The 27694-nt window shown below is 51.5% G+C and overlaps 1 protein-coding gene across 2 annotated transcripts; it reads right to left on the minus strand.

Annotated features, from left to right (window-relative positions):
* Positions 1-1422: 1422 nt before the first annotated feature.
* RCC1L (RCC1 like) lies at positions 1423-25137 on the minus strand. 2 transcript variants are annotated; one of them, XM_061153369.1, is made up of 11 exons: positions 24795-25137; positions 20888-21017; positions 17992-18120; positions 16917-16983; positions 16374-16425; positions 15555-15639; positions 13165-13346; positions 10084-10171; positions 9121-9294; positions 6656-6741; positions 1423-2181 (listed from the first exon to the last, which is right to left on the minus strand). In XM_061153369.1, exons 1-11 carry the CDS (start codon positions 25116-25118, stop codon positions 2104-2106), a joined length of 1395 nt encoding a protein of 464 aa, XP_061009352.1. In that variant the 5' UTR covers positions 25119-25137; the 3' UTR covers positions 1423-2103. The 2 variants fall into 2 exon arrangements, with proteins under 2 accessions (XP_061009352.1, XP_061009351.1); XM_061153368.1 differs by having other exon boundaries at positions 17992-18159; positions 24795-25133.
* Between the last annotated feature and the right edge of the window lie 2557 nt (positions 25138-27694).

Genomic DNA, 27694 nt, shown 5'->3' on the forward strand with positions numbered 1-27694 from the left:
GTGAGAGGTGTCCAGAGCCTGACCCTTCACAGCAACAAAAGGAGAAACACAACAACCAAGCCAGTGGCACAGAAGGCCTCTCTGTGTTCAATGCTGCGGGGCTGGGGAGTGGGGCTGGGAATGAGAGGACAGAACTGGAGAGAGAGAGGAGCACAGAGGAAGTTGTGGGAAGGGCCTGACACATGCACTCCGGCCAGGAACCCCCGTCACCTGCAGACTGCACGGCCATGCTGCCTGGCCGGGCAGAACAGACCCGGCCAGCGTTGTCTTGAGTTTTAAGACAAATCTAACTGTGTCCCTTCCCTGGCATCTCAGATGGTAAAGATTCTGCCCATGACGCAGGAGACCCAGGTGCCATCCCTGCGTCAGGAAGATCCCCTGGAGAAGGAAACAGTAACCCACTCAGATATTCTTGCCTGGAAAACCCATGGACAGAGCCTGGCAGGCCGCAGTCCACGGGGTCACAAAGCGTCAGACATGACTGAGCGACTCACACACACAGTGTCTGAGGAGGAGGTAGTGACCGGATCTTACCGTGGCTGCCACTTGTGGGGAGGCTAAAAACCACCCCCACCTTCTACGGAGACCCCCCCATCACCACCATCCCCTACAGTCCCTGAGCATCACGGGGGGGTCCCCCGCCTGCCCTTCGGGGGCAGCACTCTCTGCAAATCAGTGTGAGCTTCGAGGCATGTATCTCCCGGAGGACGGGTTACTGTTCACCGCCAGGGTGACGTGGTCCTTGGCCCAAGAGGAACTCTGGGAAGGAAAATGACAGTTTTCAATTTCTGTTTCAAGTTTATGGAAGAGCTTTGCTGTAAGAAACTCAAGAACTGGTCGGCCCACAGAGAAGTGGTACGAGCCCAGGTGAGGAGGGGTCCCAGGACCACACTCCACCCCTCAGACACCATCTGGCTGGTTCCCACTGCCTCAGGCCACAGCGAGGACGTCGACAGTGGCCGTTCCACTTTAAATGTCACACTCCCAGCATCGCCCACCCTCTTCTGCTTTTTCTCCACAGCCCACGCAAACATCTAACACACTTTGCACTTGGCTTGTTGACTGTTTTGCCTCCTCAAAATGTAAGCATCATGAGACCTGCTTGTGGGGGTTTTCTGTCCCCATGTGACTCATATGTGATCAACAATACTTGGCACATACAGGACACAACAGTAAACATTTGTTGAGTGAACAGCTAAAAGGAGGTGGATGTATGTACACCTCGAGTGAGACCCTGGTTTGTGACATGATAACTGGTTATTTTTATACAGCGTTCTCTCCCATTTGCAGTGAGGGGGCAGGACTGTCTTCCAGAGTTCTTTTCACTGGCTTCTAGTAGCCTCTTTACCAAATGCCTTGTTTTGGAAAGCTAATCCCTAAATGATTAGGTTAAAATAAAAAGGCCTCTCAAGTTCTTAAAAATGAAAAGGCAGAAAATAGACTTTATTCCGAAAAAGACTTTTAAAAGAGTGTTAAAGAAAAGGACATGTTATGTTACTAACGCAAATGTTTTTCACCGTCTGAGTTTTCCTTCTCCAAGGCGAGCACTCCAGCCAAGCTTTGGCGGACTGTGTTCAAAGCCCTTGGCCCGTAGAAATCTGGCCTTGCTCATCTTCCCAAGGGGCCTCTCAAGTCTTCTGAGCCAGGCAGGAAGAAGTGTTAGAAGGTAGGTGACTGCTGCAGGCCCACAGGGTTGCAGGCTGGTGCCCACGGGCATTTCCAGGGAGGACCCCGAGCAGGGCCGTCAGCGGGTATCCCAGAGCGCGCAGAGACGGCTGAGCGGATAAGCTCTCTGAAGACCAGACTTGACAGCGGATGCCACCGTGTGTCCTCGGGAAGGAGCCGAGATGAAGCAGATCCTCCTCGCCCTGCCAGGGCCACTCAGCCCAGAGGCAGAGTCTGTGCCAAGCACCTCATCCTGGGCAGGAGGGGGACTGCCTCCAACACTTCCAGGCACCCCGCTCCAGGCTGCGGGAAGCGCGGCCCAGCGCACGGAGGGCCCTGACCCTCTCGGGCCCCATCCAGAGCCCCGCAGTCGCCCTGGCTGAGCAGGCCAGGTGGTCCTGAGGCCAGGGCCGGGCTCCAGCAGATCGAGAAGGCAGTTCAGATGAAGGACCTGGCCAGAGTCACCATGTGATCCACACCACACGCCACGTCCACAGGCTCCCCAGGCATAGTCACCTGAAAAAGCAAGACCCGGTGCACGGTGAGGGGAGGGGGCCTAGCGGGGGCCCAAGGCGGGCCTGACCCTGGCTCTGCATCTGGGTCGGCGACGGAACCGCTCAGCCTCAGCCGCCTACCTGGAAATGGGGGCTTACACGCACCTGGCAGGTCAGCTGGGAAGGGCCATCCCAACTCCGCACCCCCAAGAGGCCGCTCTGGGCCCCTGCGTGCACCATCCCAGGACGTGGACACCCCCCAGAGGCTGCTCCCTGTGAGGGGGACTCCCCAGAGGGGTCTGCCCCAGGGGTCACCAGACAGCTCCCTGAGCGGCTCCAGAAACCGTCCCGCCCTGTCCCGCCCGCGGGGCCCACTACGGCCCACTGCCAGCCCAGTGTCTTCACCCGCTTCACCCATCAGCCCCAGGCCTGGGCAGGCTGCTCCCAAGCCCCGTGCACCCTGGAGGGGTGCTGACTGCGTCTCAGAAGGGGCCAGAGGCCCGGCTGGCGGCCCTGCCAGCACGTCATCACCGGCGGGGCCAGCCCTCCAGGTGACGTGCAGACAACCCCGCGTGGGTGTGGAGGCTACGGCCTGGCCTGCTGGCCTTTACACGGACGCTCAGCGTCCCGCAGCCCCACAGCTGAGCCCTGGAGAAGGGCACAGCACACACGCTACACACACACTTCATGGTGCCCGTGACACAAGCAGGGCCCCCAGGCCCACACAGCCCCCAGCTCTCCAGGAAAAGGGCACTTGGCTTTCTCCTACTGTTGCTGTACTTTTTTTGTTGTATTATTATTGTTATTATTACTGTTATTGATTCAAATAGGCAATAGTCACATGGCTACCAAATAAAATGACATTCAGTAGAAAAGAAAGCTATTATTGCCTCTGGATACCACCAAGTCATCATCTGCCCTGCTCCCCACCTTCCCTCGGAACTGGAAACGACTTCTCACTGGTTTCTGCTCGTCCCAGAGACTCTGGGTGCAGAGAGCCGGTGGGGGTGCGGTGTCTCCTTAGACAGAGCTCCCACCCCGGCCCCTCCCCGGCCTCTGCCTGCACCCGCGTCCTGCCCGCCCTTCCCAGGATGGCAAAGTGACAGCTGGAGACAGCCCTGCAACAGCCTGCGGAGTTTACTGCGCTTCCGAGGGGACGGCCCCGGCCAGATGGCCTGGCCTTTTAAAAGCCCAGAGGCAGCAGCGTCCACGGTTCAGAGACAAGTCCATTAAGGGCTCCGGGCCACAAGGCAAACGGACAGTAGCACCAAGTCATGCTGCCTGCCCTGCTCTAAACAAACGCCCTCAGCAAAACCTGTTACAGGAATCACTGAGCAAACACGCCGCGGTGCCCCCGGCTCATCGCAAAGGCTCAGAGCTGCATAAAGTGTTCCGGGCTGGCCATGGAAGCAGAAGAAAACACGCTGCCCAGGGTGACTGGCCAGGTGAGCTCCCAGCAACCTCCCCGGCTGCGAGGGCGCCTTTATTGACCTTCCCGGGGGAGGCCACTCTCTGCGTGCCTCTGTCCTCGTTCCCCAAGGGCTGTGGCCCGAGAGCCCAAAGCAGAGGGGGCCACGTGGCCCTGGCTGATGCTGGCCCCGGGAGCCTCTCTGGGGAGAAGCAGGCGGCTCCCCCGGCGACCGGCCCCTGAGCCTCTGAACTGAGTCCAAGAGACGGCTGCCCTCAGCCGTGTTCTGTTTGTGTCCGCCCCAAGGTTAAAAGGAGTTTCTATTTTAAACCAATTTACATTCCCATTATCGCAAAGGCAAACAGTTCCAGAAGCCGAACCCTATCTGGCCTGAGTAACTCTGAAAAGCATGAGCAGAATTAGTGTAGGAGCAACTCTCTACACAAGGACAAGCTCCCAAGACATAGACCCACCAGGTGAAGGACAGAGGACACACGCCCACCAGGTCAGGGACAGAGGAAGGCCGCAAGGAACACTGGACCAGCTGTGACCGGGCCGCTAGATTCACCACGTCCCCTCTCAGCTGTACCCGAAGACACCCTGCCCAGCACCCAGAGGGGCCACACCCCGGAGGGGAGCCTGCCCAGCCTGCGAGGAGGCCCGGCCCCGCAGCGCACCCTCCCCCGGGGCATCACAACTGCCGGAGGCCAAGAAAGGGGCCCTGAAGGCAGAGGGTCCCGAGCCTGGGCGCCAACCAACCAGAGGGGCGCACAGGGCAGGGGAGGCACGGTCTGCAAAGGACCAAGCTCGCACTGCAGCCCGGCCCAGCGGACCGCTGAGCCTGGGGAGGCGGGTGCAGGGGCGCAGGCTGGGGGGACAGCCCACCTTCACCAGCAGGGCGCCTCGCCCCCAGGATGGTCGTCACCCTGCTATGGAGAGGGAGAGCACCGCCTGGGCAGGATGCAGCCTGAGCCCAGGCCCGCAGGGCCGCTACTGCGCAGAGGGCTCCCACGGCAGGGGACCCAGCTCAGGCCCTCACAGCGGAGGGGGGCCTTGGTGACATCTCAAAGTCAGACACTGAATCCGAATCTGGGCTCTGCTTCTCACTAGGTGTGTGGCCTTAAAGAGATCACTGAACCTCTCTGAGCACCAACGTGGAGCAGGAAGACATCCTAAATGCTTCCGGAAGGAGAGGCTTGGATCAGGTGATTCAGACGTCACCTCCTGGGCCTGTGAACCATGAGAAAAGCCCCGGCTCTGTGCGTCTAAGAGTAACCAGTTAGTACCACTATAGGAGCTACAAATACAGTTTTAGTTTTTTTTTTCCCTTTTGTGGAATACTTTTTAAATGATGTAACATATCCCCTGCTGAAGATGAGTTAGAAAATCTAGTTTTTAAGGAATAAAAATCACTTGCAATTGTTTTTTAAGTGAGACAACAGAACAGACTGGAGAAAGGTCCAGCTACTCGACATCAGACTAACCTTTAAGGATTCCAGCCCAGCTGACCCAAGCCTGGCTCCTGTCCCCACCGCTCTCCGAGCCCCAGCCCCACATCCTGGAGCTGGCACGGGCCTCAGCACCGTCCTCCCACCCCAACCAAAAGGTGCCAGGGGGCGAAGGAGCTCTGCAGGTGCCCAGGAGGAGACAGCATGTGGCCCGAGGGCGGCCGTCACAGGAACAGACCAGGCGTCCTTGCCCTGACGGCACGGGGGCCGGGAGCATGTCAGAGGGATGCTCAGGGGTCCAGCCTGAAGAGCAAGGGCCCGCCTGCAGGCCTGGCGCCCCCTGCTCTGCCTCAGAGGCCAAGCCTGGCCCGGCCACCTCAGCAGTGAAGACACCCTATGATGTCAAACCTGACTTCACAGCTGATGTTCGCTCTAATTTAGAGAAAATGAAGGCAGGTGGGGAGCCCCGAGTCACAGTGGTCATTCATTCAATACCTGGTTGCTTGGCCATTTCCCAAGCTGCCCCCGCAGAAGGGAGCCCTCTGGGTGGGGTCGGAGTTCCCCAAGGACAAGCAGGATCCTGACTGCCCCACGCTCCCACCCCTGGAGCAGCCGGCCACTGCCTGCTGCCGCAGCGCCGCTCCTCTCCTGGGCTAGGGTCCCCAGGGGACAGCGGGGCTGCCCCATCAGGCTGGGAACAACTCGGGGGCACACTCATCTTTCCCCAACAAGTTCAAAGCCTCCCTTCTGACCAGTGTCTTTTAGAGACTGCACCGGAGGCAGGGCCAGCCGAGTTCACGGGAGCCAGGAGAGCCAGCCGCTAAGGGAAGGGCTGGGAGAAACAGCCGCTGAAATACCAAAGCGCCTCCAGACACTTTCTGTGGGTTTTTGACAGATAAATCTTCTTTTTAAAAATTTAAAACATTTCTTTTGCATTTTTATGTGTTTTTTTAAAAGATGCACACAACCTCAAAACACATTATTAAAAACGACCCTTCAAAACAAAACATTTAGGCACACATGCGCACACACACACACGCACACAAGCATGCATGCACACGAGCGCCTGCTTCTCTACAGAGACCATCTCCAGAAGCGAAGGATGAAACCAGAAGCTGCCTCTGGGACAGGAGACGGGAGGCTTATTTTTCATAATACGTTTTGTACCAGGTCCACATGTTCGGTACTCAAAAGAATAAATAGCCTTGTTTAGAAGAACTTAAAGAACTGACTTAGTAAACAACGTGAAGATAAACTACAACTGAGGAAGGAATCTCCTTCCCCTTTAATTTTGAAATGAGCCTTTTTGTATAATTGCACCCTCCTCCTGAGAAAAGCCTTTATGTTTGAGTCTGGTGGCTGTGGTAAGGCACTCTAAATATTAAACATCCTGCTTTCTTTTAACCTCACTGTAAAACACTCCTCTCCACAGGCCTCGGTAAACAGCTCCTGGCACGTCAGCTCCTTCATCCCGACGCCCTCCCTCGTGGAGAGCCGGGACCCCCGGCCTGCAGCTCAGTCCTCCCGGAGGTGCCCCAAGGACAGCGCGAGACTGGAACCCCGGGGCCCGGTCCGGCCCGGCTGCCACGTGCAGAGTCGGCTCCGCAGTCACACCCTCGGGCCGCCCGGCCAAGCCTTACCCTCCAGGGGAAGTACTGGTCCTCCAGGCGACCGATTCCCAGGCACCCTCGGATGTTCTTGCCCCACACAAACAGCTCTCCTCGGTCTGCAAAGAAAGAACGGTGGCTTGGTTGGGGCTTAGGCCAAGGGCAAGTCTCCAAGAGGAGGAAGGGTCATGAGAATAGGCCTTCTAGAAACTGGTACAAAAAGATCAATGTTAACCTTCAATTTCTCCCCAGCTTTATTAATGCTTGCTTTTGAAGGGACAAGTAAACAGTACCATCCCCAAACCAAATCTGGGTGTCCCAGCCCAGATTCACGCAGCATCCTTCTCAGGGGAGATGAGCACGTGCCTGGAGGTGGGTCCGGGGGCTCCTGTGCACACAGCCCCCTCTGCTCAGCCCTTGCGAACACCCCCCATCGCCCAGCTGTGTGACCTGCCCTCCACAATCCTGAGATCTTGCATCCTCAAATCCCAGCCACACCCTGACAGAGTGAGAAGTAGGATAATCTGTCACTCCTTGTCTGGTCTCAGGAGCATTTGGTCAAGTGACACATGGTGACGGGGCGCCTCTCTGGGCTGGGACTGCATCTGCGTGCTAGAAGCGGAGGCGGCAGGGGGACCAACAGGCAAGCTCCCGTCCTCGTCCGGGGGGAGCCAGTCCAACCGCGAAAAATAAATAACCCAACAAATGCATGATTTCCAACTGTAACAAGTGCCACGAAGGAAGAGGGCAGGCAGAGTGCTGTAGGGACAAGCCAGGACACTGAAGCCAGACTGGGGCTCTGGGAACCGCAGCCTCCAGGACGAAGTGCCAGACTGGGAAGGGCCCTTGGTCCAGACTTCCTCCCGCACCGGCTTGGGGCGTCCTCAGCAGAGGCCCCATTCACCAGCCCCAGCGGGCAGAAGCCTCTGGTCGTGGGAAGAAGAAAGGACACTAGGAGCTGGGACTGAAGCCACCCGCTGACTCAGTAAAGGGCCCTTGAGTGACGACGTCAGAGCCCTCTGCTCTGCCTGCTCTCCTTGGCCTTCCCCCTGAGAGGACACCTCAGGGTAAACCAACTCCAACCGCCAGATGGCCGCAGGCCAACGCCAGGCCCAGCGGCAGGGGAGACACCGGGCCCCGGGGCGCCCTCGACTGAGGAACAGTTCACTGGGAGGGTGGCTGTTGGGTTCTGGGGGCAATCTAAGCAGGATTTCATTTCCGTGTGACCCACACGGCTACATGGCAGAACAGCAAACAAAGGAATCTACCTTAGTCGTAGGTGAAGGCCGTGTGTGGATTCTGAAGTTCGTGACTTTGCACACAGTTTAAGCCTTAAACATTTGAGAAATTACAGATAATCATTACCTCTAGAATTCACCCATACTGACTCTCTTTGCCACATCAGAACAGCTTTAAAACGCTCATGTGACACACACAATTGCAGATGGAGGTGGCCGACCCTGCGTGGGGGGTGGTGAGGGTTCACCCCAGGTCCCCCTATCACTGGGGTGCCTCAGTGCAGTCAGACAACACTACACCTACCAGCACAGCAGCTGCCGCTGTTTCAGAACCCCCAAACCTGAGATGCAGGCCGTGACTGAGAGGTGGTGAGGACTCTGGAGCCTCCAGAGGGTGCTTATCTGGAGCGGTCCTCACGTTAGCAGGAGGCCAGAGAACACAGACGAAGGTGACCCCAAACTGACTGTCCCAGCCCAGATGTTTTAAGAAGAAAATAACTACTTGCCGTGAGACGAAAAGGGCTTTAAGTTGCAAGGAAAAAGCGGATTTATAATACTTAAAAGTCATAAAATGAAATCTATTTAGCTCAGTCTTACATTTCAAGTCAACTAAAGAAAAGCAAATTGGCCCGACAGCCGCGGTGGCGGGATGAGGGCTGTAATCAAGAAGCGCAGACACGCTGGAGGTCTGCAGGGTGACTGGAGAGCTCATGGCTTTGTAACTGGGCAGACCTCTAAGAAAGCCTCCATTTCCGCCTTCCCTTTGATCACTCTCCCCCGGCACTTTGGAGAAACCGGGCACGTCCTCCTCCTGGAAACCACAGGCCTGTCTGACACATGCGCCTCCTGCGTTCCAGGCTGGATAAGGGGTGGGCGCGGCCAGGGGACCAGGAGGAAGCCCTGCGCGGTCACTTCCTGCTCGCCCACCGCGGATGTCGCCAAACCCCCACTGGTTTCCCCCAGGCCCACTCCAGGGTCCCCTCTTCCAACCACCAACAGTGTCCTCTTGAGAAACTCACTGTAACGTTAGCCTAACCACAAACCAGATGAACTGAAAACAAACCTCCGGGATGAAAAGGAGACACACATTACACAACCTCAAGCCAAACAACTTCTGGATCAGCCGCTCTCTTTAATTATCCACACAAGGGCGCCACTCCACTGGACGGATGGAGCCTGAGAGCGGCCCTGGGCCTGGGGCTGAACCCGAGAGGCAGAGGCCCAGCCAGGCCTTGGGGCCGCACGGGCTCGGTCACTTACTGGTCAGGGCGGCAAAGTGGCTGAGTCCGCAGCGAATGCGGGAAACCTGGACGCCCGGGTTGAACTCCGTCAGGCCAAAGAGAGTGGGTGGAATCATTTCTGGAAGAGCGGTTTCCAAGAGGTTTGGTCCCTTCCCAAGAATTCCATAGCCCCAGACGAAAACATGTCCTTCTCCTGGATTACAGTAAAAACAACGGTCAGGAAGTCAAACCAAGCACAGCCCTCCCTCTCAAGAAATTCAAACCACACCACCAAGATGTGTTACATCCACATGCATTTTTTTTCCTTTTTTCTTTTCCCTCTTCTTGCTTGGCAAGAACACATTGAGATAGACACTTAAATTAATGTTTCTTTTCTCCTCTTTCAAATTTGTGCTTGTGAAGGATGTCTAGCCAACTAACCAATCTCAGAACACAAACATCCCACATCTTGAGGGTGCTGGACAGGGCTGCTCCATAAATCACCCAGACCCCACGTGAACACAGGGGAGCCTCACAAGGACACAGAGCAGGAGATCGAGCCAAGTACCCACACGACTCCTGGTCAGATTCTAAAACTCGCAATGACTTTCAGGTTATAAGAAGTTTAACACTGATCAGTGGGGCCAGATGCGTAATCCCAGGGGGCGTGGCTCTCAGGATCTGGACCCTGTGTGCCCGCGGGCTCTCGGCACAGTCTCTCTGGAGAAGGCAGGGCTGGAGTCTTTGGCCCAGGCTTAGGGAGAGGGAGCGAACAAGCCAGAGGTCTGTGATACAAAGTTCTATGCTGGCTCTTTGTCGACATATAAATCACAGCTGCTAGCCTTCTGTCAAGGACATCAGTCACCCTCCCCCTCTGTGGACTGAACTCTGATCTTCCCACAGGCCCACTCCCCACACTGAGAGCCGGATCCAGTGGACACCAGCCCTTCCGCACCCATCCCACCTGCAGCTTCCCAGTAAACAGCCCGCAAGAGGGGCTCACCATTTAATACCGCACAGCCTGTGCCCCCACACGCAGCCTGCTTCACCAGCCCCACTCCTGAGAAGGGCAAGCACCGGGGGATGTTCACCTGCATCAGAGGAAGGGGCCACACCGTTAGGAGGAAGACAAACCAGCGAGAACTTGGAAACAGTTTCATGTACAGGGTAGGTGTAAGTCCCAGTTCATTCATGCCCTCCCCTAGAAAATCCCGAATACTGCCCAGGTGCTGAGGGTCTAACAGGGCATGGGGGAGACGAGGGAGCAGGACACCCAGTCCCACTCTGGGAGTGTAGTCCAGTGGAGGAGGCAGATGTCAGCCAAGATGAACGCAGGATGGACCTGCGCTGAGCGCAGTGAAGGGGAGCAGGGGGGGTCTCAGGGTGCATGTCGGGAGAGCAGTCAGGAGGAAGCAGCCGGGGGCAGGGGGTGGAGAGAAGGAAACCCCAGGTAGGGCAGGTGGAAGTGCAGAGGGGGTGAGGCGCGCGCGGCACATTCAGAAGTTTCAGCAGGTCAGGGTGGCCGCAGCTGGGAACGAGGGGGAGTACTTGCAAGCTGCGGGTAGAGAGAGGGGAAACCAGACCACGTGGGACAGCGGCTGACCGCGGTAAGGATCTGGTCTCTACCCTGAGCATTAACAGGGAGGCAGTACGGGTTCCAAGTGAGAGAGGGATGTGACTTTGAGAGGGGAAAGTGAGTGGACGTGGGAAACGATGGAGAAGGGCCAGGGTGGGGAGATGAGCATGGATTCACTCCAGGATGTTCTGAACCTGCAGTGCCTAAAGACAGCCAAGTGGCCTACTTAGCCTTCCAGCAGGCTTTGGTCTTGGCACCTCTACTGAGGAATGACTTTGGAAAGATGGATTTTAAGTGCTTCACTGACAGGCATGGGTCTTTTCAGAGTCCCGGGCAGATGGAGACAGCTGGAGGATAACGACCCCTAAGGTGACTAAAGGGGCTTACTGATCTTAGATGGCACGAGGCTGCTGGCCGGGCCTGGCGTCCACTACCCGGCTCACGTGGCTCCTCTGCCCGACTGGGCTCTGGCACAAGGCCCTCAGCAAAGGCTGAGAAACGCTCCAGCAAAGAGCCATGGAAACGCACCACTGCTGTCCCGACAGGGTGAGGCTCGGGCCACATACAGGATCAGGGCTGTAGTGGGCTGCTTCCAAACAAGTGACCTGTCTCCTGCAGGTCACACCGTGTGCTGTCTGCACCCTGCTGTGTGGGGGGCTGGGTTGGTGACTTGCTTCTACAGAACAGAACCCCAGCAAACGTGAGGGGAAGCCACTGCCGGGATGAACTTGTAGAGCACTGGCTTCTGTCTCACTGACATGCTCGCTCACCCTCTCGTCTGCTTGCTCGGCTGAAGCCAGCTGCTGTGCTGGGAGCCGCCCTGTGGAGAAGCCTGCATGGCAAGGAGCTGAGGAAGGCTCAGCCAGCCGCTACGAGCTGGCCAAGTGCCAGCGAGGAACCTGGGGCCCCGGGGCCAGCAGTCCATGGGGACCTGTACCTCACTGTGAACAACCAGTGTGGGCCCAAAAGCAGAGCTTTCCCAAGGTGAACCCCAAGAAAGAGACTCTCAGCCAAAGACCCAGCCAAGCCAGTCCTAGATTTGTGACACAAAAACTGAGAGAGAATAAATACGGGTTGTTTTAAGCCATTACATGGTAGGGTCATTTGTTATGCAGCACAGGTAACAACGACATGACCCTAGACCCGTCCCCACAGGAAGGCCTTGCAGACACTGATCTCAGGCCTTGGTATCAGGAAGCCCAGTCCTTCTCCTGAACACTTTATTTGCAGTTTATCTTACAGAAACAATGAATCATTAAATGACCACGTTTTCTGGGACTTCCCTGGTGATACAGTGGCTAAGACTCTGAGCTTCCAACTCCGGAAGGCCTGGGTTCAATCCCTGGTCTGGGAACTAGATCCCATATGCCACAACTAAGGTCTGACACAACCAAATGAATAAATAAAAATAAACACATTAAAATAATAAATGACCACCTTTTCTTCTGTTTTGGCTACTAGAAAGTTCAGAGCCAAATCTGCAGCCACTTCTAGCCACTGTGTCAGACCACAGAGAACCAATTATTTTCATCTGATTAGCTGACCTTTATCCCTTTGTGCATATTTCTTTAGCTATTAACATATATTTAAAACTCCTCTGTATGTTGTCAGAAGCTTGATGATATTAATTTAAATCCTTATCACTTAGAGACACATACTGATTTATAGCTATAAAGTCTAGGATTTGCTTCAAAATAATGTAGGACAGAGAAGTAGATGGAATTACAGATGCAACAGAACTGGCCATTAGGTGTGTGGGGCTTTTTGGAGAGGATGGTGGGGGAGGGTTAATGAAAATGTTCTGGAGTCAGGTACTGGTGACAGTCACACAAAACCTTGTGAATATACTAAAAACCACTAAGTCATACAATTTAAAACAGTAAATTATCTATTTTTTTAAACGGGCCATTAGTTGGTAATTATTGAATATGGGTAATGGCTACATAGAGATTAATTATGCAATAAGGTCTACTTGTTGCTTATATTTGGAAGTTTCCCTAATAAAATGTTGAAAACCCTACTGCAGTGTACAGATGGTGGCCCCCTGCGGTGAAGGCGGGTCGTGATGGGGAGACACAACGCGCCAGGCAGCAGGCTCTCCTGCAAGACGTGGGGGCCACACGGCGTCTTCATCAGGGGGCACACCTCGGACCTGTGTGCTCGGGAGCACACACGCTGGACGGCAGCAAGAGGCCCACTGGGATGTCGCAGGAACGTGTGTAAACAGCCTCACTTCCCCTTTCAGAACAGGACAGCGCATACAGACATACCTAAACTACTGCTCTAAGCCAGGACTAGCTTATCAAAGTATTGATAACGATGGCTTTTGAACCTATTCTTTCTAGGTTCCAATGAGATCGTCAAGCACTCGGCCCCTTGAAGAGGCAGCCTCCGCTCAGGGGAGGCCTCCAGCGCAGTCTGTACATCTCCCCTTGGGGACGGCCCTCTTCTGCATGTCCTTAACACTATTTCCAAGCCCCCAGCCCCAGGCTGCCAATGACCGCGTACCTGTGTGGAGTCGGTGACAGAGGCCAGCTGCAGGTACTCAGAGTTGCCCCAGCCAAAGAGGCCGCCATCGGCTGACACGGCCAGGCAGCAGTCCCCGTAGGTGGCCACCTGGACAACGTTCACTCCGGCCAGGTCTCCGCCCAGCTTGGTGGGCGTGCTGGTGATATTGTAGTGACCCAGGCCTGACACGATGGAAAACTGTGTTACTCAAACACTTGCGTTGACTTACTATGTGCCAAACACAGTTTTACGCACTTTGCAAAGATCAACTCAGAATCCTAATCAGTTCCCTCCGCACACTGTACCGCTTCCTGTTCCAGGTTCTCTAAGAGGAAAAAACATCACAGTGATTGTTTACATGTAAAACCCTTGATATTTTCTAAGCCTGACTCAAGTTAGAAACCTTTGCAAGATGAAACGCCCCCACACAATGAGCCTGTCAGACCTTGTGTACAACATACAGGCACAGCTCCTTCTACTGCACTTTGCAGGCACCGCACTGTCAACAAAGTGAAGGTTTGTAGCAACCCTGTCTTGTCAGGTGATGGTTAATATTTTGGAGGCAGTATTTTTTTAATCAAGATAGGTACATTGTTTTTTTTAGACATAATGCTATTGCACACTTAATAGACTACAGTATAAACATAACTTCTGTATGCACTGGGAAACCAAAGTTACAGCAAGCAATTCCTGAGGCACTTTTGGGCTTGGGAGAAAACAAAGAAAATTTCTAAGAGCCCATGCCATGTCAACCCCCCAAGCCATCCCCCCAAAATGACAAATAGAAACTGGCAAACTGGTGTGGTAAACAGTGAGCCGAGGAAAAGGCAGGGCTTGCCAGGAGGGCAAATGTCACCATCAGCTCGGCGATGGAGGGTAATCCCTTGGGCAGCTGATGAGGGAGACCCCCAAACCACAGAGCCCTGCTTATACTAGGTTTCCTCCATGGGGCCCAAAGCAGTGTCAGACTGGCAACACCTGCCGGCAAAAGGCAACGCAAAACCTATGTATCATCTTCTGTATACACCAAATATAATCTATATACTAAAAAAAGACTTTTTAAAATTAACTCAAAACGTTGAAGGGTTATAAAAGACACTGGATACTGAGATAGAAACTGCTTTACACCCAATGGTCAGGGGAGCCTTCAATGAAGAGATAACCTCAAGCCAAAGTCTGCAGGATGAAAGGGAGAGTTTTGAAGAAGAGCATGCCCGGCTAAGGGAACAGCATGTGCAAGGCCCGGCGGCAGCAGAGGAGCGAGGCTCCGGATCAGGGTGCAGGGGGCCCGCAGCGCTGGACTCAGAGCCTGGCGAGCAAGGGCAGTGAGGCCACGGGACCGCAGCGCTCCTGGAGTGGCACCAGGGAACCAAAGCCCGCTTCTCTCCAGCACTGGGGCTTTCACCTCGTTTCTTGGTCTGTGCTGTCAACGATGTACCCATTTCATTCTTTTTATAAAAAGCTGATTTTTAAAAGTTACTCACACCAAGATTTGAAAAACTAAAAAGGAAGCTTCAACTTTGCAAATACTAAAGAAACGCACGCTTTAAAAACTGGCACTGGGATTAAATTAGGACACTTAAACTGACAATAATCCCTGCTAGAGGAGTGATGGTTAAATCAGTACTTCTGTACACTGAAAATATTCTAATCCTCTGACCCATGCCTGGGAAATTTATCGCAGGGCAATAATCCAAATGAAGGGAAAAGCTAGACATGTATATGTGACAAATGTCGTACCTGCAACGGCTACTGCACACCACCCCCCCACCCGCCAAAAGCATGCCTCCTGACTACAGGTAATGAGTAGCTACCTGATAAAATAACGAAGTGATTAATTTACTTTACAGTACATGAATTGGATGCTCTATCATACAAATATTAAAAACTAACTGCAAATTATACCAACGTGGGAAAATGTTCCATGTAAATTTAACAATAAAACAGGCATATAAAAATCACACCTCTGAGTACCTTAAACGATGTTCACATACGAACAAGGACTGGGAGAAAACATGAGTCAAGGGACAAAGATGATATGCTGAGGTGGCAGGATGACAGAGGATTTACACAATTTAAGATTCAATCTTAAATTTAAGGTCCTCCCTTCAGACAAACATGGAACACAGAAAGGATAAGGCTCCTCTCTCATTCCTCTCTCCCTTAATCACATTCTTTGCAAATCAGTTGAAGCCGAGCTCCCGTTAGGGGGCATTTGTCTCTGAAAAGACTCAGACTTGTATGGTGGGGCAGCCCCAGTCCTCTGTCCAGTCCAGGAGCTGGGGGTGAGGGGGAAGAGGGGCGACACACAGGAAGGGACAGGAGAGGGAAGAGCTGGACAGAGGCAGCTGCGCCACCCCCGGGGAGGGGCCGGGGGGAAGGGACAGTACCTGTCTGCCCGTCTGCACCCCATCCACAAGAATACACTTCTCCTCGATCCGTCAGGAACAGACTGTGGTCCTGACCACAGGCGACCTACCACACAAACGGAGGTGAGATGACAGGTGAGAAGGAATCCTCAGAGCCCCGCTGTCCTGGCCCAAATGCCCAAAGCCAGGCACCCCTGCCCACCACTCCGGAGGGCCCCGGGGGACGGGCGGCAGGCTGCCCCGCCCTGCTCCACAGCCGACTCAATCCAGCACAGCCCAGCTGTGTCTCCTGCTCCCCTGAAACTGCTCCGGCTAAAAACAAAACGGCGCCCAATGTGCTAAGGAGCGAACCCGAGCGGCCCTCTGCCCCATTCCACCCAAGGAACCACGCCCTCCTCCAGAAACCCTTCCCTCCTTCCAGTCCACCCCCGGTAGGAGTGACAGATCTCCTCTGGTGCTCTCATAAGCGCTTTCTGTATACACTCATTTACACAGGTAAGTCTCCACCATGTGCCAGGCACTGTACCATGGATGAGAATAAAATGGTCAGCAGGAAAAAGCAGCCTGGAACGCAGCTCAAATTACACTCTGATACGGCTGGTACATAACCTGCCTCTCCCCAGAGTGTTACTCACCCTCCCCAATGTTTATTAAACGATGCATCCCCACAAGCTGACCTAGAATAGGCTGGCAACAATACTTACTAAAATCATTTATCAATTCAGAAAATCACCCTAACAGTTTGCATCACCTCACCCAACTTTCACCCTTTTAAAATCACCTCCGGGGGGGGGGGGGGGGGGCGGGCAGGACCAGTGGTCCTCAGCCCCCATCTCTTACCTGGACCACCTGTCCATCGAAGTCCTGCATCCTATGAACTGTGTGACTTTCACTACAGCCAGGAGAAATTCAGGGAGAAGCATGGTGAGCACTGGGTGATTCCAGCCCCTCTCGTCACCCCAACAGGTGGCCCCCACATGCACACGGTAACGTTAGGGAAACCCTCAGAGTCAAATACAAGGAAGAGGTAGGTCTGGGCATGAAAGTAAAACAAAACAAAATCCTTTGGTGACTTTAATATGCTGCAGATTTCTGAATGTTATTTAGATCTACCAGCATAATGTGAGGAGCTAGAGGGAAATTTTTTAAAGACTAGTGGAATTTTTAAGTTAATCAGTCTGGTGAAAGCAACAAATGAAATCAAAGACATTCCCGCATCAGATGGGGCCAGGCGCCCTCCCTCCCTCCCGCACCAGAATGATGCTCTCCACGCCTTCCGGGGACCTCCCACTGCGTTTGACGACTCTGGGGGTCTCTCACATCTCACAAGGTATTTAACACTCGACACAACCTGGGGAAAGGGTAGCAATTTCGGGAACTCACCTATAAATTTCATTCTCGACCACCTTTCTTCCACACTGCCCGTAAGAATTGTTCCCCATGCTGAAGACTAAAGGATAAAGTGCCAATCAAATCAGCTCTGCACTCCCTGGAATCCTCAAATGTCAGGACTGGGAGGAGGGTCTCCCACGTGCTCCTAGTCCGACCACTCGCCCCAGCTGCCCCTCGACTTCCTTCTCCAACATTCCCAGCCTCTGCAGGTGCCCCAACAGGCGTGCTGGGGTCCAGGCCGGCCAAGACAGCCCAGGCCACTGTTGCCATGCTTTCTGCCTCCCCGCCTGGGCCCTGGGGGCGCTTCTCAGGAATGCCACATGATGAGGTAAGCACATCCCGCGAAAGGAAGGCCTCAGCAACCCCATTCCCTGGACCTGTCACTAGGCTGCCCGCAACGCCAAGCCTCCCCCTGAAAGAGCTCCTAATACCACCTTCACCATTTCCTACAAAGCACAGTGAGCCAAAAAAGTGAAATTTGAAAACTTCAGTCAACTTGACCTTCCCCTAGAAACAACCACTCTTCTGAAGAGGGCCAGGGGTGAGCCAGGAGCTTGGACTAGGGAAACTCCCCACCCCCACCCCACATGGTAGAAGTATCAGCAAACAGGCTGCTCTCAGTACAAGAGTATAAGAAAAAAAGCCATCTACACACACACACACACACTCCGACACACACACACGCACGCACACACACACATGGTCTGGCATGTCAGCAAACAGGCTGCTCTCAGTACAAGAGAAAAAGCCATCTACACACACACACACACAGACACACACAGTCCGGCTTGGTGGCTCCAGGGCTAAGAAGAAGTAGGTCATGATACGGTGTGTGCTGTCATGTTTATAAAAATGGACAGAGATTTTCCAAGAACCACAGAGGGCAGAGAACAGGAAACAGTTGCCAAGGACGGCCCCGCAGCTCTCTTGAGCCATCCCACTAACTTGCTCGGGAAATGCCAACAGCTTCACTAACTAGATGGGGGTTCAACCCCAGGAGCCGCTTCAGGCCCAACCGCGGGCAAGTGGCCCCCAGCCTCCCACGCCCCTGGAACAGGTCCATCACCTCCTTCACCATCCGTCAGGACGAGCGAGTGGGCTCTGCCACAGGAGACCTGCAGCACCCGCGTCTCCTGGGGCCTGTCCAGCGGCAGCGGCACGGGCGAAGGCTCCAACACGTACTCATATCCCCTCTCTGAAACAAGAACCACCAGGTGCACACACGTCACACGGCCTGGGAGACAGATGTTATTGGCAGAGCTAAGACGAGAACTCCAGCCCCACACCCAGCCCCCGGCGTCCATCACACGATGAGTTACTGTAAAGCTTACTTAGTCCTATTAAAGAAAACTCTTCCCATGTCATTTAAAACCTGCTGGATTTTTTTTGGGGCCCCAATGCACAGCCTGCAGAATATTAGCTCCCAGACCAGGGATCGAACCCGCACCCCCTACAGCGGTAGTGCGGAGTCTTAACTGCTATAACACCAGGGAAGTCCCACCTTCTGGATTTTTAAGGAAAGGAAAAGCACTTTCTTCCTGCAACCCCCACTAGAATTCATCAGCAGAGTAAAGAATAGCATGTATAGCATGATACCACTTAGAATAAAAGCAAAAAGAACACATAGATGCATGTGCTTCCTTCCATATGCACAAAATCTCTCTAGGAGGATAAACTGGAAACTGCTGACATATGCTGTCTTCAGGGAGAAAAGCTGTGTGGCTTGGAGGACAGAGGTGGAAAGCAGACTTGTCACTATATATTCAACTGCGCCTGTAGGATTCTGAAGTGTGTATGTTATCTATTCAAAGAAAATTTTAATATTTAAATAAGCAAGAAAGGGAGTAAAGTGAGAAGGCACCCCAAAGAAGAATCTTATTGTTCTTTACAATCCTACTGGAGAAGCCAGCCTGGCCTATATAGGGAGTTCCTATAGTACGTTTTGGGCTTCCCTGGTGGCTCAGACAGGGAATGAAGGAGGTTCCCGGGTCGGGAAGATCCCCTGGAGGAGGGGCACTTCTCCTGGCACTCTACCCCAGTATTCTTGCCTGGAGGATTCCATGGATAGAAGAGCCTGAGGCTACAGTCCATGGGGTCGCAAAGAGAGGGACATGACTGAGGTAACACTTTCACTACAGTAGGTTTTAAACGATGAGCTTCTGAATATTTGTAACAGAGGCTAGAGGTAAGATCTGCAAATGTCCTGGTTCTCAACCACTCATGACCCCACTCTTTTCTCCCATGACCCCCACGTTTAAAAACATTTCATTTACCAAATATATGGCACTACTATCATACATGCCTGTTGGTGTTCACTTGTGACTGATATGATTTTCAAAGAGAGCTTTTGATCAGCATGGATTAACTGTAACTTATCACAAGAAGATGAGGTAATTCTAAGCTAAACCAAAGGCACTGGACACTGCTGTTAGTGTATCAGCCTTATTAACTGCAAAAATACTGAATTTTAGAATACTGAAAACTTCCCATCTCCTATTACTAGTCACTGACCCCTCAGGGCCTGGGAAGCAGCAGAGAGAGAACACTTGAAGGGAATCTGAAGTGTGCAGCTCTCGGGGAATCTGGCTCCACTTCCAGCTACCAACCGACAGGAAACAGAGGACAGTGGACCACATCAAACAGCACTACAGGGATGCAATCAGCAAACTCCAGACTGGACACTTCCACAGGACAATCGCCATGATTTCTTCAATAAATAAACACCAAGGAGAAAAAGACGGACACAAACTCAAAAGACTTTCAAAAGTCTTATCAACCAAACAATGTCTGACCTTTATCTGGACCTTGATTCAAATAAATTTTTAAAAACATAAACCTAATGATATTCATGAGATAATCGGCAATTTAAACACTGGGGGTAGTTCCCTGGTGGTCTAGTGTCAGGATTTGGTACTTTCACTGCTGTGAAAGTTTAATTACCCGGGGTTTAATCTCTGGTCAGGTAAGTGAGATCCTGCAAGCCAAGCAACACAGCCATAAAAAAAGAATAAAATAAAATAAACACTGGATATCTGATGATATCAAATGACTATATTGCTAATTATTTCTGGGTGTGATAATGATATCTTTTTTTTTTAAGAATCCTTAATTTTTTTAGATATGTACTGAAATATTTATTAAAAAAATCAATAATGTTAGGATTTGCTTCAAATTTGTTGAGGGGGATGGTAGAGACTGAATAAAACACGACTAGAGTGAGCTGATGATTGTTGGAGCTGGTGGCAGTACATTGGGTGCACTAGACTCTTTGTCCATTTCCATATATAGTAAAGGGCATAAAAAATGTAATGTGGCATCTTGCAGCTAATAAAGACTTCAGTACTAATTTATAAAAGACTCCCAATATAAAATTAAGTGAAGAAAGGCAGAAAACAAAACATATGCTGTAATCAAAATTATATTTTAAATATATTTGCATATGAATAAAGGAATAGGGAAAAATGGAGGGGAAGGCTTATCCAGTATATCTCTGGGTAATTACCCCCTTTTTTTTTTAAATGCTTCTTATTGTACTTACAATTGATTTACTACTGTCTACTTGTAAAACTGTCATTATAAATAATTAACATTTTTACAATTCAAGTTTTGAATACCTGTAATCAAACCTCCATCTTAAAGATTTCATTGAATTTTTCCCCTTAGACCATATTGTAGGCACTGCAGAATATTTCAAGTGATCTCCAAGTTAGGGGAAAAAAGGGTCATCTCTTTGGGGCCAAAAAGAATACCTTTACTCATCAGCAAATGCTCCTTTGCCTAAAGGTTAAATGTTATTACCAAACAGGCTAAAAATAATCTGGTCTAGATGGTTTCAAACAACACTTTAAAGACTCCATCTATTCTGTTGCCATGGTTTGGTTTATGAAACCATATTCTTAAAAATCAAAGAGTGCCTTTTCAGATCACTCACAGTAGAGAGAAACCAAGGTGAGAATACTTACTTTTGTCTTTCTGGCTCCTGTGAAATCCGAGCTGGGAATCTTTGTTGAGCCCCATACCCCAAACTTTCGTAATGTCCTTGGTTTTAGAGGACAGCAACGTGAATCCATATCCACAGGCAGCAGATGAAATCTGAAAGGAAAAAAAAAAATTCCCATAAAGCATTGACTGATATGGGGCGTACGTTTTCCCAGCAATAAATCACAGGTTGTTTATCCATTTCAAGAACCAACACTATGAGACTGAGGGTGGCAGGGCAAGAGGGTCTTGCCGGGTTGGTCCTGCCTTCCCTGGAGGGGAGGGGGTGCGGGCCCTGGCGTTGCGTGTCCAGATGGCGCGTGGAAGCTTCGGCGACTCAACCCTGAATACCTGCCCCTCCTAAAAAAGAAAAAAATTAAAAAAAAAAAAAAAAAGAACCAACACTATTACTATAGCAACTAACACTTACTGGAGGTTAACCATATGTTAAGGGCTTGATATGCACAATCTCATTTAATCTTCAGTCACCCAATGGTCTAGGTATCAAATGATCCCCATTCACCAAGACACAGTCTCACAGAGTAAACCTGAAGACTATCTTTGTTTTAGTTTGAATCTTGGCATGATCAAAGGGTTGACCACTGGTAGACCTTTACCAGCCGTGTAACCTGAGACAGACAACTTAACTTCTCTGTGTCTCTTTCTCTATATGCAAAATAGTAAGTGTCTCTCCTGTAAGTTAGGAGTAGTTGTGAAGACTAAATGAGTTAATATAGTTAAAACTCTTAAGAGTAAACAGTACCTGGCTTAATGTAAGAGCTATATAATGTGCTTATTATTATTATTAAGGGTAGTAATAGTAGCATTTGATATATAAGAAAATCAAACCTCCTAGAGATTCGGTAACTTGCCTAAGCTGTCTGATTGCGGAGTGCGTGCTATTAATCCTTCTGCTTCACTGTTATAGTCTCAAACCACTACTTCCATGAAGAATTCTTCCATGAAGAATCACAGCTACCGTGAATACGACACACTGGCTGACCCCCACCTTCACAGATCAGATAAGGAAACTGAGTCTTCAGCAGGGCTGGAAACAAACCAAAGGCAGCCTGGCTTCATAAGGTCAACTCCCTTTCCACAATACCCAGAGTCGCCTGAGACAATCCTGCTTTACACTTGACGCCCTAAAGTTCACTCTCAAGCAAGTGAGAACAAATTAAATGGTCACCCTAATGTTCCTCCACTATCTCTTGGCTGTTTATAGCTTACCAAAGGCCTATGTAGTTGATCTCAGAGACTACATGTAAATCTAACCTAATCCTGATGAAAATGCTAGCTTACCATGATAATGAACAAACATGAGTTTTGTTTTTACATTTTTTAACTCCAGCATATCTTGAAGAAAGCAAGCTAAATATTTCTTTTAAATTTGATGACCTGTTTAATTGAGTCATCCAAAAGTTATAGATCCCTCCTTCTGCCCTGTGACATTTTTTCTCGTAACATTCACATGGAACATACACAGGTGCACTATTACATTAGTAAAAACAAGAAAACAGCTCAGTTCTCTGGTCTCTTGGAATGGCTCCACCTCCAAGGAAATGACCCACTGGGGAGGCAGAAGACATCCCGTGACCACACAGCAGGAAACACAGAAAACTGAGTGCCAAAGCTGATGCCCAGCACACTATATGATTACTCTCATCTGTTTATTCAACATTCAACAAATATTTGGGAACCACCTGCTATATTATTAAATCTGCCAATATGTGAAAAGGCTTTGAACAATACCTGACACAGAGTCAGCATTAAGCAATGTTTGTTATAATAAGGCACCAGAAGGGGACTTTCCAACTCTGGTGGTATGAAGAGGTTAGCTAAACTTTCCCCCAAAGAACAAGTATAAAACTGGAGAAAACTGCAAAAAACCAAACCACAACCATTTCAGGGCTCCAGAAGTCAATCAAAGGCAACCAATCAAGAAATTACTCACAAAGTGCTGCTAGACCTACGGGCAAGAATACCAGGGTTTGTAGACTTCTTGTCCCGAGTTGCTCCAGCTAACCCAGCTCAGAAGTTAGAAAAGTTAGAAAAGGGCAGCGCTGATGGTGAAAACCACCAGTTTTCCTGCTTAGACAGACTTAATTGGGGGTAAAGGGTGAAAACTCATGCCGCACAGCAAATTCAGCAGGAAACAAACAAGATTCACAATTCTGTGAGTCTGAGGTTGCAATCCTGACCGGGGTAAGAGGAGAGGCAGGCCAGCCAGCAATGTAACAGGCAGGTCCTAGAAATGAGGGTCACAGAAAGCTCTCACACCTGCATGGCTGACAGGGAAACTGCACAAGGAGCTCCCAGTAGGAAGAAAAGCTGAGGCCGACTTGAGATCAGGCTGAACTTTGAATGTGATCCCCAACGCACACACAGAATCAAAGGTGGAGAGCAGAAAACTTATTAGCTCAAGGTGTCTGAGCACAGCCTCTGTCCAAATCACTGGCAAACCCCAAGAAGTCTAACTTTAAAAAAAAAAAAGACAGTTGGGGGAGGAGGCCAGAACAAAACAAAAACCCAAGCAAGGTCAGCAGCCACACACAGCAGAGGAGACTGACTGCCGAGATTACAGAAAAGTTAGCTGCTGTTGTTCACTCGCTAAGTCTGTCCGACTCTGTGGCGACCCCATGGACTGTAGCCTGCCAGGCTCCTCTGTCCTTGGGATTTCCCAAGAAAGAATACTGGAGTGGGTAGCCATTTCCTCCTCCAGGGGATCTTCCCAACCACTACTCCTGCATTGGCAGGCGTATTCTTTACCACTGAGCCACCAGAGAAGCCCACATACCATATGCAAAAATTAACTCAAATGACTGGCTCACAGACAAAAATATAAGAACTCAAACTATGAAGATCCTAGACAAAAACATAGGAAAATTATCTTTGCAATCTTGGGATGGGCAAAGACTTCTTAGATACACCAAATGCCTGATCCACACCAAAAAACCTCATCAACTGAACTTCATTCAAATTAAAAACTTTTGCTTCCTAAAGGACACTATTAAAATAAAAAGAAAATCACGGACTGGCAGAAAATATGTGCACATATCATATATGTGATAAAGGACCTACATCCAGGACACACAAATAACTCTCACAACTCAGTATTAAGAAGTCAAACAACCTTTCACTGAAGCTTAATCCCTGTTTCTCTGATGCTCCCTATTTAGGGCAAAAGATCATTTATCCTTGACAGAGAAGTCAGAAGCCGAGGTGGTCAAATCTGCTTCTTTTCCACCACTTACCAAGATGTCCACAAGCACGCCAAGCAAGAACCTATCCTAAACATGCATTTTTGCTTTTCTAAATACTGGCTGCTACAATAAGGCGCCCTCCGGGAGCTGTACTTCACTGCATCTTTTCAAGTCTGAGTCAACTCAGGGGTCTCCTGTGCAGCCATTCCAGTGTGTTTAGCCCTTTCATCCTCATTCCTGTTACTACTCCAGTTAACATTTCCTTTCAAAGCTATTCACCGACTCCAGCCGGCCCACATTTTCTCAGACCTTTTGTAGTCCGCTTTCCTAGCAACAGACTTCTGGAGTCTGGCCCGAGGGCGAATCCCTAAGTACCGAACACCTACCAACTGTGGGCAGTGGGCGGGTCTCTTAACCTCTCTGAGCCTCCCTTTCCTCTCCCGTAACTGTGGCAACGACCCCGGCTCACGGGGTGTCGCGCGAGTGACGCGAGCCGGACACAACACCTGGCACGTTTCGGCCACTCCGTAAATCCTGGCAGAGCCCTAACACCTTCCCCGCCTGGGGCCCACTCGAGGGTCGTTCTCCCCGAAGTTTGTCCACCGAGCGTCGCCAACTAGGGTTAGGAGAAACGGCGAAGGCTAAAGAGCGGCACCGAGGGAGGGAGGGAAGAAGCCGCAGTCCTCACCTTTTGGTCCAGCTCCAGGCGGTAGGGCACGGCCTGGATTCTGCGGCGCGGCCGCGACCCGGCGCGGGGCTGGGGTCCAGAGCCGGGCAGCACGAAGGTGGGCACGCCCAGCGCCCCGGAGAAGCTGAAGCCCCACACGAAGATGCGGTCGGCGCGAGTCGCACGCTCGCCCACGTACTGGAACACGGGCGCATCCGCCTCGGCCTCCGCCGCCTCGCGCCGGCTCCGCGAGCGCCCGGCCGCTGTCCAGTGTCCGCGGCCCGGCCCCAGAGCGCTCAGCCGGCGCCCCAGCCGAGCGCCCGTCGCTAGCGTCGCCACCCCCATCCTCCGTTTCACGCCCTCTCAACTCCTGGGCGCCGCCATATTGGTGACCCTTGACCTTACGCCCCTGCGGAAGAGCTTTGCGGCCTCGTTTACTATTGGCGGAAAGCAAAGGCGCTGAGAGGGCGGCGGGAGGGCTAAGCAGAACCTGGTATCCCCCGATCCTGAGAGATCCTGGGGGGTCGGTCGCGGCCCGACTTACTGCGCAACCTTTCTCCAGGCTTGAAGCTACCCTGAACTCACCTTCCCGCACAGCGCACGTTTGCTGAGCACCTTCCGCCCCTGGCGAGCCCTTTCATCTTAAAAAGGTCCTTTGCTTTTTGGGCAGTCAGCAGAAGTAAAATATTAGGGATTGCCCGCCCTGCACGACTCCAGCATAGTGCTCCCCCCAATCCACTGTCGCTGATGTCCATGGGATTCTCCAGGCAAGAATACTGAAATGGATTGCCATGCCCTCCTCCTGGGGATCTTCCCCACCCAGGGATTGAATCTGGGTCTCCTGCATTGCAGGCGGACTCTTTACAATCTGAGCCACAAGGGAAGCCTCCCAATTTTAGCTGAGGTTTTTTAATTCAACACCTCCCTGGAATTAGATGGGCAAGGATTTTATTAGGGGAAATATCTCTGTAAGAGAAAAAGGAGAAGGGAGGTGCTGGGAAAGCTGGGAGAACCATCAGGCCATGATACAATCTGACTCTAAATGAGGGAGAAGGAAGTCTGAATAAAAGTGTCCTCTGCTTACCAAGGAAGGCTTGGTAAGGTCACCAGGGAATCCTGGCGCCCAAGACGACCGTCAGGGGAATCCATGCCTCCCAGGATCTGGTCTGCCTGCGTGTCTATCCCCGCCTCATTCAGTCACTGGGAGTAGTCCAAGGGAAGCATGACCTCGGTACAAACAGAGGCCAGATTTCATAGCTTTGCTTAATTACATTACCTGTAGTTGGAGGCCTTTGAGGAGCAGTCTCACAGCTACCACATCTTATCACTCAGTTTCCCTCCACCATCCTCTATAAAATAGCCCTACACAAGGGTAAAACATCAATCACATTTCACCACAGAACAGTAGGAACATGTTTCATAGAATGAACACCAGGCACACTCCAGGACAACAAAGCAATCCGAACTGATCTGTGCTTAGCCCCTCAGTCGTGTTGGACTCTTTGTAACCCCCATGGATTGCAGCCCTCCAGGCTCCTCTACTGGAGTGGGTAGCCTTCCCCTTCTTCAGAACATCTTCCCAACCCAGGGATGGAACCCTGTTCTCTGTCACTGCAGGGAGATTCTTTACTGTCTGATCTAGGGAAAGTGAAAGTGAAAGTCGTTCAGCCATGTCCAACTCAGGGACCATACAGTCCATGGAATTCTCCAGGCCAGAATACTGGAATGGGTAGCTGTTCCCTTCGCCAAGGCATCTTCCCGACCCAGGAGTCGAACCGGGGTCTCCTGCATTGCAGGCGGATTCTTTACCAACTGATCTTGGGAGTACTTTAAAACTGGATTCGTTCCAGGAATGGAATTGATTCAAGAAACTCAGCTACAACCGAACAGGCCGGTAGGGGGAGCTCTCATACCCAATCAATCTTCTTCAATTACTCCAAACAGGAGCAGACCAATACCCACATCTGCAACCAGAGGGTGCCGCTACTTGAGCAGCCCAACCAGTGATGCCCACAACCAGCACCAGCTGCTGCAGCAGACGGTGGGCGGCAGCACAGAGCAGCCCCCTCAGACAGTGCCACAGCAAAATGCCTCCCATGAAGCCCCTCCCCGTGGGAGACTTTCATTGTCCCCCAACAAAAGAGTGGATTTCTGTAAAGTACCAGAGTGCACATCTCCTGTGACCTTTGCCAGCACAGTGCTACAATGACCCCTACCATTCAGTGAGCCGTGGTTCAGTCTTTACCAACGAGGTCTGGGTCTCAGCTCTGGGGGTGGCCTCTTTCTTTTGTTGTTCAGTTGCTCAAGTCATATCGAGACTCTCTGTGACCCCGTCGACTCAGTATGCCAGGTTTCCCTGTCCTTCACAATCTCTGGGGTCCCCTATCTCAGCCCTAGGGTTGGGGACTGCTCCCTGTGTCTACTATGCCTGTATTCTTTAGAGTTATCTTTACTTCATGCTAGCCAAACCCTTGTTAGCACTAATAATTCTTCATATTAAACTTCCCCTGTTCAAATCACAAGTGGTTTCTCCTCTCCTCATTGAACTTTGATCCACCAACAAGCTGCTAATTTCATTAAACCCATTTCTAACACTCATTAAACTAATTAGCAAAGCCTCTAGTGTTGATGGAAAGAGAGATGCCTGGCAGCTCCCAGGAGCTGCCTCTGTTGTGTGACTCCTTCAATGAAATGCTACCTGACCACACACCAGGAGTGTGTTTGGGACCCCAACCTCCAACCCCAACACCCCCAGGAGGGCGGGGTGGTAGGAGCTGAGTGCGGAGGTGACAGGTAAGAGACAAGGTTGGAAAGATGGAGGAAGAAGGACGGCAGATCACTCTGACCTCTTGGCCATGGCAAAGTTTGGGGCTTTTACCTGGGTTTGTGACTCTATAGATGTTTACTGGAGCAGGTGCATC

The sequence above is a fragment of the Dama dama genome, chromosome 10, assembly GCF_033118175.1.
Source record: "Dama dama isolate Ldn47 chromosome 10, ASM3311817v1, whole genome shotgun sequence".
Taxonomy (NCBI): Eukaryota; Metazoa; Chordata; class Mammalia; order Artiodactyla; family Cervidae; genus Dama; species Dama dama.

Coding starts and splice junctions, on each gene's coding strand:
- RCC1L (XM_061153368.1), bottom strand. CDS start 25,118: ATGGGGGTGGCGACGCTAGCGACGGGCGCTCGGCTGGGGCGCCGGCTG. Junction 18,160..20,887: donor CAGGAGCCAGAAAGACAAAA/GTAAGTATTCTC, acceptor TCTGTCTCCCAG/GCCGTGTGACGTGTGTGCAC. Junction 16,426..16,916: donor GTCGAGAATGAAATTTATAG/GTGAGTTCCCGA, acceptor TCCTGGCTGTAG/TGAAAGTCACACAGTTCATA.